At 45.9% G+C, this 8184-nt stretch overlaps 1 protein-coding gene across 1 annotated transcript; it reads left to right on the top strand.

The window, feature by feature from the left end:
* The first annotated feature begins 4074 nt into the window (after positions 1 to 4074).
* Positions 4075 to 7913, top strand: klhl42 (kelch-like family, member 42). Its single transcript, XM_053415013.1, has 3 exons — positions 4075 to 5265; positions 5673 to 5866; positions 5942 to 7913. The coding sequence occupies exons 1-3, from the start codon at positions 4502 to 4504 to the stop codon at positions 6394 to 6396; spliced, it is 1413 nt and encodes a 470-aa protein (XP_053270988.1). The 5' UTR covers positions 4075 to 4501; the 3' UTR covers positions 6397 to 7913.
* Positions 7914 to 8184: the final 271 nt, after the last annotated feature.

The following is an 8184-nucleotide window of genomic DNA, read 5'->3' as shown; positions in this document are numbered from 1 at the left end:
CCTCAGCTCGGATCACGAGCAGCCGGCGATCCGCTGAAAGAGGCCGAGCGGTGACGGTGCGTGAGGAGCCCGAGTCATTGATGCGTCTGCCCGGGTATCAGCCTCCTCCCTGCCCGGGTCTCCTCCTCCACCCACACACCGTCATCACGCAGATTAACACACACACATCCGGCCACGACTTTCAGATTTATAATTTTAATCTTTCATGAATTAATTTTCCTAAATTCAATTGCCATTTTTAAATCCCAAAAATATATTCTAATTAAAATTGTTTATTGAAAATAAACTACAGAAAACATATTTCATACAGAGTTTTTAGATTTGTTTTTAATTGACCATATATATAATTTAAATTACATTTTCCACACACCCATAGACAATTACATAAGGAATCAATTACATTGTTTAGGCTCTACATTCTATACAGGACGTCTGTGCTCTTATTGTGAAGCCTCAGGTCTGTTGTCATTCTCGTGAGCTTCACTTCTCTCAGACAGCGACGTCACAGATAACCTTATCTTGATTGACAGCTGGAGATGAACAGAGCTGCTGAGCTCATTACAAGTGACGGGAGGAGAATAAGCTGCAGATTCTCCTCCAGAGGGGCTGAGGGACACTCTTTATTTTCTATTTTACATTATAATACAAACATTTATAATACACTTTATTTATAAAGCCCCTTTCATACATAACATGCAGCTCAACGTGTATTGGTCATCTGTCGTCTTCTCCTCTCTACTGATGTTTTATGCTTTTATTGATTGATCTGTCTTTTTGTCCTTATGTAATTATATAAAAAGAGAGAGTCGATATAAGTAAATGTATTTAATATTTTAGTCTACGTATTTGTGCATTATACAGTTAATAAATCTACATTTTAAAACATTGAAGGTCTGTCGTTGAGATGAAACGATAAGGAAATACGAATTTTTCATTTTTACTATTGATATTTTATCTTTTTGCATTATTTTCTAATGCTTTTTATTTATAGATAAAACAAATTGTATGCTACGAGGTTAGCATGAGTGCAACAGATGTTGTGTGCATTGTGACCATGGTTAGCTTAGCAAGACACACAAACACAGAGTAAGATGTTGCTAATGTGTATGTGTGTGGTTAAAGTTCACTATGTTTAAGGGTGTAGTTAATAAGGATTAAGATATTTTAGTTTGATGCCAATAATTTAAGTTAATGTTCAAGGATTAATAGGCCATTTCCATATGTTGTTACCTGTCCATTTACCTGTATAGGATAAGTGAATGGAGAGAAAATGCATGACATTGTTGAGTATTTAATATTCAAAGTCTCTTTATTAACATCTCCCCTTTCCACCAACCAAACATGCAATCTGTTATATTACACATGCAAGGTAGCACTCTCTAGTTGGGCTCTGAGGAGATCAGGTCCTAAACGGCCTCCTCAAGAGTTTGCCCACTGAAGAGAAGAACCTGCGGAAAGATCCTTTCTTTTTAGGAGGAGGTGACATCAATAGAGTCCTCAATTCATCAATGAAGACGCAGTCACACATCTGTAACTCCATGATTTGAAGGATCTCCCTCGCATTGCCAACTTTCTTCAGCAGCACTTTGAACAAGGCCTTGTGGATGTCCTTCTCATTTTCTAATGTGGCTGAGATCTTTTTATCAGGCTTGATCTCCTGCTTGGCCTTCTCTATGAGATTGTTGATGACACTACGCCCATTTACCAAACTCGGAGGAGCTTTGGCCTTCCTTACGGTGTGCATCACCAGTGCTGTAATAACCGAGGCCATCTTTCCGTCATCTAAGTTTGGCGTTGACTTCTTTCTTGGCTCAAAAGGACGCTGGACTTCAGAGGCCTGCCTTGGCTGGACAGAAGTTTTGCACAAACTTTCATGTGAATCCTTCTTAGCGTCACATTTCCCAGCATCACCACTTCCATCTTCTGAAGATTCATCGTCAGAACTCTCATCATCAGAATCCAAACTGTCCTCTGAATCTGAAAAACTATGGGAGATGACCCTGACTTCTTCATCGATGTCCTCTTGAGGGTCCTGGTCTTCTTCACCACAGCCCTCAGAAGATCCATCTCCAGAATTTTCATCATCGGAATCCAAACTGTCCTCTGAATCTGAAAAGTTATGGGAGAGGACCCTCGATTCTTTGTCCAAGTCCTCTTGAGGGTCCTGGTCTTCTTCATCATAGTGGTTAATAGATTTAGTAGCAACCAGTGGGGGACCATTCCCATCATCTGAACATTCAACTTCAGAATCTCCATCTTCATCATTTCCATGATCAGAATGTTCATCATCTGAACTTTCATCTCCAGAACTTCCATCATCGGATTTCCCGCTCTCCTCTGACTTCCTCAGATGTGAGATACCCCTGTGCTCATGAAGGTCCTGGTCTTCTTCTTGACTGTGGTTGGTGGATGAAGTGCGCAGGCAATTTGTTATATCGCCAATGAGAGAGATCGTTTTTTGTAATGTGTCTGGAAGGTCACAGCTTCCCTCAGAAGTGTCTCTAAATATCAAGGCCATGCGGTTGTTAATTTTTTTCACAGTCTCTCGAGCAATCAACCGGCTGAACTCACACACGCTCTCACAGTATCTTCTTGATTCATCAGATGAATTGGTAGAGAAGAACAGTGGAAGGGTGTCTTCCAGGTTCTTCACGACATATTCCTCATCTACACCGAAGTAGCTTTGATCCGGTCGTATAGTTCTATTCCTCTGAATCCTTGGGGATATCTTTTTATCATCTAAAATGATCTTCTCGATGTTTTTCTTGATTTCCCTGGTGGTCAGATCAAGAACCTGTTTGCAGCTCCTGTCCAACATCATTGGGGACAAGGGCACCGGAGGGGGATTCTTACGGGCAATCCGGTTGAGTCTGAATGAGTCCATGTTGAATATTTAGTTTTAGTAACTGGTTTAGTAACTCTGTCTCACAAGGTGAATAGATGTGTTTACTTCTGCCTCTTCCACGTTGTTCAGACAGTATAAGGACAATGCCTAACATCTATGTTCTCTAATAAGGTGACATCATAGGGAGAGGAAACTCACCCAACCCTATGAAGTTTAAAGGTTAAAGGGATAAAGTAAAGGAGAAGTAAAACAGGAAGTAGGAAATAGAGGAATTAGGATATTGCGACATACTGTCAGTAATTTCCCTTGATGTTGTTTGTCACCCAACAATCTTCTTCTTTGATCAGTTTATTAGCGGATGGCAACCTACTGTCTTGAGAGTGTGTGAATCAGAGTTATCTAAGTCATAATAAAATCATTTTGAAATCTATACAGAGTCTCAGATATATCATTCACTAAATCTTGCCTACGTTTGATGAAAATAACTTTAACAACATGATTTGTAACTCTTCTACCCGCTGTAATGCTGCTGCAGTCACTACCACCTCCCTATGGAAACTGACAGGTGTTTTCCACATTGTGATTTCTTTAAGTTGTCTATTTATGGGTGGTAGGTAGGTGGATTTAACGTGTGACCCTAAATGTTCTGCTTGTGCTCCTAATATTTTCAGTAGGAGGATATGTGCTGCTTGTAAAATAAGTTAGTCTGGAGCCCTGAGTCGGCAGGAGCGGGACGATGAAATGAAAGCATGTCATTTATTTTGCATTTTGAGAGTAAAGTTAGATTTTGATATCAAACTACTTAATGTTTGAGTGAACGACTGGAGCCTGGATTAAATTCCTTGTGTGGATGAATTGGTGAAACTACTTCTGATTCTGATTCAGTAACGAGGACATTTTACCAGAATAAAAGAAACAACACACTTCTGGGATGCATGGATGGGGGGATGAAGGGATAGATGGGTGGATGAAGGGATGGATGCATGGATGGTGTGATGGGTGGATGATGGGATGTTTGGATAAAGGGATGGGTGGTGGGATGGATGGATGTAGGGATGGACGTCCTGTGGAATTGCTCCAATGGAAAGCTCTTGTTTGGTTTAATTTCTTCCAGTGCCCGTTGACTAATGACACGAGCTATTCCTCCCTCCACCGCCAGACGTCAGCACGCTGCTTTAAAAAAAAACAACAACAACACCTCACGAAGAAGTAAAACCCGGATATGACGGCGGTGCAGAATCATAACAGCTAAACTCTGACAGCTCGGCAGCGTCCTCACAACATGCGATGGGAATCGATCCTGCAACCTTCAGGTTCAACGCACGTTATCTAAGCCACAGCTCCAGAGGCCGGGGCAACGTTTCACCGAGGTGCGGAGGAATGCTAACCCGAGGAAAGGGCTCGTTCGGTTAGGTTTGTCCCGGAGCTGCAGCCACTGTTCCCCGGCTAACTGCTTAGCTGCCCCCCCCTCCCCCGGCTAATGGAAGCGGCTCCATGGACGATCTATGGGCCGAACATGACCATATATAGACCGGCCGCAGAGCTCCCTCGCCGGTGAAATGTAAACGGTGGCTCGCTGCGGAGAGGCTGACAAAGGGCACCCAGAGAAAACCCCTCAAACTCGGCTTGAAGTGGAAGGAGTGCGCCACCGGCACCATGTCGTCCGAGCAGATCATCGCCATCGTCATGGATGACAAAATCTACGAGGTGAACAAGAAGAAGCTGATCGAGAAGAGCGACTACTTCCGCGCGCTGTACAGCTCCGGGATGCGGGAGTCCACGGAGGACTCGGTGCAGCTGCAGGGGCTCAGCGTCCCGGGCCTGGAGCTGGTGCTGGAGTTCATCAACACCTCCAAGGTCCAGGTGGTCAACGAGACCCTGGAGGACCTGATCGAGACCGCCTCCTTCCTGCAGGTCACCTCCATCCTCAAGCTCCTGACCTCGGAGATCCGCCTGGACAACTGCGCGGAGCTGTACAGCCTCTCCGAGGTCTACGGGACCCACGACCTGCGCAACGCCTGCCTCAAGTACATGAGCTGCCACTACCACCCCATGCTGAGGCGGCCCGAGTTCAGCCGCCTCCCCCCGGCTGTCAGGGAGGAGGTCAGGGAGATGCGCATGAAAGGCACCGCCACCCTCATCGCCATCGGAGACTTCACCTGTCTGTCCCTGGACGTGCCTTACCAGGACGAGACCTGGTCCATGCTGAGGTACGGAGAAGTGGAGCAGCGGTGGAAACCACTGGCCAACAACCTCCCTCCAGACATGATCAACGTCAGGGGCTACGGCTCGGCCGTGCTGGACAACTACCTGTTCATCGTGGGCGGCTACAGGATGACGAGTCAGGAGATCTCTGCCGTGCACTGCTACAACCCCAGCAGGAACGAGTGGAACCAGGTGGCTCCGCTCAACCAGAAAAGGTAGATCCACATCGAGGTGTAGGTCCTGATCCATCACAAAACTCCCTCGACTGATTGGAGCTGTAACTCTTTCTGCAGCAGGACAGTGAGCTCATCAATATCGGTCAGGAAGAGGTTTTTCATCAGGATCTGTGAATTATTCCCTGGAAAACCGTGAAAATGTCCAAAATCACTTATCTCACAATGTTAAATAAAGAGATAAGAACATTTCTGGATCGTCCCTTACACACACCACATCCATCCAATAGTTTTTGAGTAATCTTGTTTACAAACAAACAAACAATCAAACGTACACAGGTGTAAACATAACCTTATTGGTGGACTCCTGCAGGAGAGTGTCTCACCTCACAAAGTCCTGATCTTACCATCATGGAGTCAATCGTCTCATTGTGTCTCCTCCCGTCCAGGTCCAACTTCAAGCTGCTGGCGGTACAAGGGAAGCTGTACGCTGTGGGGGGGCAGTCCCTGGGCACGGTGGAGTGTTACAGCCCGGAGCAGGACTGGTGGACCTGCCTGTCCTCGATGCCCGACCCGCTGGCCGAGTTCTCCGCCTGCGAATGCCAGGGGATGATCTACATCATGGGCGGATACACTGCAAGAGGTTAGTATCACGATCTTCTTAAATCCTCCTTTAACTGTTGCTTCTTTGACTTTTACATGTTTTCTTTTCTGACAGACAGGAACACAAACGTCCTCCGCTACTGCCCCACCTCCGACACCTGGACGGTGTTCCGGTCGTGCTCCGCTCACATCCGTAAGCAGCAGATGCTCTCAGTGGAGGACACCATCTACCTGGTGGGCGGCTACACCCACGAGCTGGAGGCGGGGCAGCGGCAGCGCCGTCCCAGCCAGACGGAGGACGTGCTGACGGTGCAGTCCTACAACATCTCCACCGGGGAGTGGTTCCAGCTGAAGGAGAACACGTCCAAGTCGGGCCTGAACCTGACGTGCACGCTGCACAACGACGGCATCTACATCATGAGCCGGGACGTGAGCCTGCCCACCAGCCTGGAGCACCGCGTCTTCCTGAAGTACAACATCTTCTCCGACGCCTGGGAGGCCTTCAGGCGCTTCCCGGCTCTGGGACAGAACATGCTGCTGTGCTCGCTTTACCTCCCCAACATGCTATGATCCACGGGGACGATGGGGGAAGACGTCAGTGGACAGAGAGACAGAGGAGCTGCTGCAGCATTAATATAGGCCAGTGTGTGGCTTGCTTGTTCCAGCCCAAAATGTGGCTCCGTGGCATTAACAGGAACAGTGTCTGGGTGTCAGGTGGAAAACCTTGTGACCACTGTGCCTCAAAAAGAAAAGGAAAAGCACTACTACATTGTACATAACTGCTGTGGATGCAAAAACTAAAGCTACAACGACAAGTATGAAGGTGATGAAGCGCCCGTGGCCCCTGAAGGTCGACAGCAACAGACCAGTTTGTGTGTCTCTCATGTGTTAATGTGAAGGTTGCATTCAAATCACAGAGATATTCGTCTCTTTCTCTGAAGACACAGAAGTGTTTGAAGAAGCTGCTCTGAAGTTATTTACAGATTCCTCCAAGAAGCTCTCGACCATTTATGTGAAGTGGTCGATGACGAGGATTTAAACCTGTTTCCTAATTTACAAGTCGTTCCTGATTGAGGTGCCGGATTAGGAAACAGATGTAAGATTTGGGAATAAGCATGAACCTGCATATATGAGCATAACAGCAGTTAGTGGTATTTAACAAGCTTCTGTGTTTTCAGAGAAACCGATGGTTATAAATGGAATGTCACACTAATACATGACTGGCCACAAACTGGGGCTTATTATAACAGCATGCGTGAAAAAAATCTATTGGCCCGCAGAACTCCTCATGTTTACACTCCACATATGGTGTTGATGTATGTTTCCATCCATAATTCACTACAGACCTTAAAATATCTCAGAAGCAAAACACACGTATTCTCTCGATTGTGCTGCACATGGGAGATTATCCCTACGTAATGGTTTTGGTTTTACACTGCCAGGTTTAAGGGGAGTGGAAGTTTCTTGAGAGGTGGCGTGTGAAGTGGCTCAGGGGGGGGGGGGGGGGGGGGTCATGTGTCATACGTACACTCCCACACTTGTCTTATTTCCTAAAGACACACCATACAAAGCTTAAAGGGCAATTCCATGAAATGGACGATGCACATGTGCCTTCTGCAAACTCAGTTAAGTCGAAACTTGATACGAAAAAACAAACAAAAAAAGCACAAAATGCAAAACTTTGTTATGTCGCCAGCAACTGACCAAAACTGCTGTGTTTGTATTTTACTTTCTGCTGAAGCGAGTTTTGTAATCGAGGTACTTCTCAGTTCCTTGAATAAATTGTGTGTGTGTGTGTGTGTGTGTGTGTGTGTGTGTGTGTGTGTGTGTGTGTGTGTGTGTGTGTGTGTGTGTGTGTGTGTGTGTGTGTGTGTGTGTGTGTGTGTGTGTGTGTGTGTGTGTGTGTGTGTGTGTGTGAAAACATAATCCTCAAAGTTAATTTTATTCCTTGAACTCGTCAGTTTGTGAATGAAAGCTGCACTGAGAGCGTTTTGATTTGGTGGATTTCAGCTTTTTTTCTGCATTAATTATCAGTTTGACCGTTTGGATGAATTTAGGTCGAGATAATAAAGATGATGTTCAGGGTCTGTGGTCATGTCCTGTTTTCTAAATTTACACATTCCGCTTGTTTGGTTATTTTCCATTCGAACTTTACCGAAGCAACAGAGAAGTCAGATCGTTCATAATGTGGAAAGTATGTGACCGGGATCATCGTAGTAAATCCTCCTGATCCACTTCTCAGGGAAACTTGGCACTGAAAACCCAAACAATCTGGATCTGTGTTCCCCGGAGCCTCAGGGGGGGGCCTGCTGCCTAGCCACAGAATGTCGCCCCCTGCAGGAATGTGGACAAATTACA

The sequence above is a fragment of the Pleuronectes platessa genome, chromosome 22, assembly GCF_947347685.1.
Source record: "Pleuronectes platessa chromosome 22, fPlePla1.1, whole genome shotgun sequence".
NCBI classification, from domain to species: domain Eukaryota; kingdom Metazoa; phylum Chordata; class Actinopteri; order Pleuronectiformes; family Pleuronectidae; genus Pleuronectes; species Pleuronectes platessa.
This window is presented reverse-complemented; position numbering and strand designations above follow the sequence as displayed.

Coding starts and splice junctions, on each gene's coding strand:
- klhl42 (XM_053415013.1), top strand. CDS start 4,502: ATGTCGTCCGAGCAGATCATCGCCATCGTCATGGATGACAAAATCTAC. Junction 5,266..5,672: donor GCTCCGCTCAACCAGAAAAG/GTAGATCCACAT, acceptor CCTCCCGTCCAG/GTCCAACTTCAAGCTGCTGG. Junction 5,867..5,941: donor GGGCGGATACACTGCAAGAG/GTTAGTATCACG, acceptor CTTTTCTGACAG/ACAGGAACACAAACGTCCTC.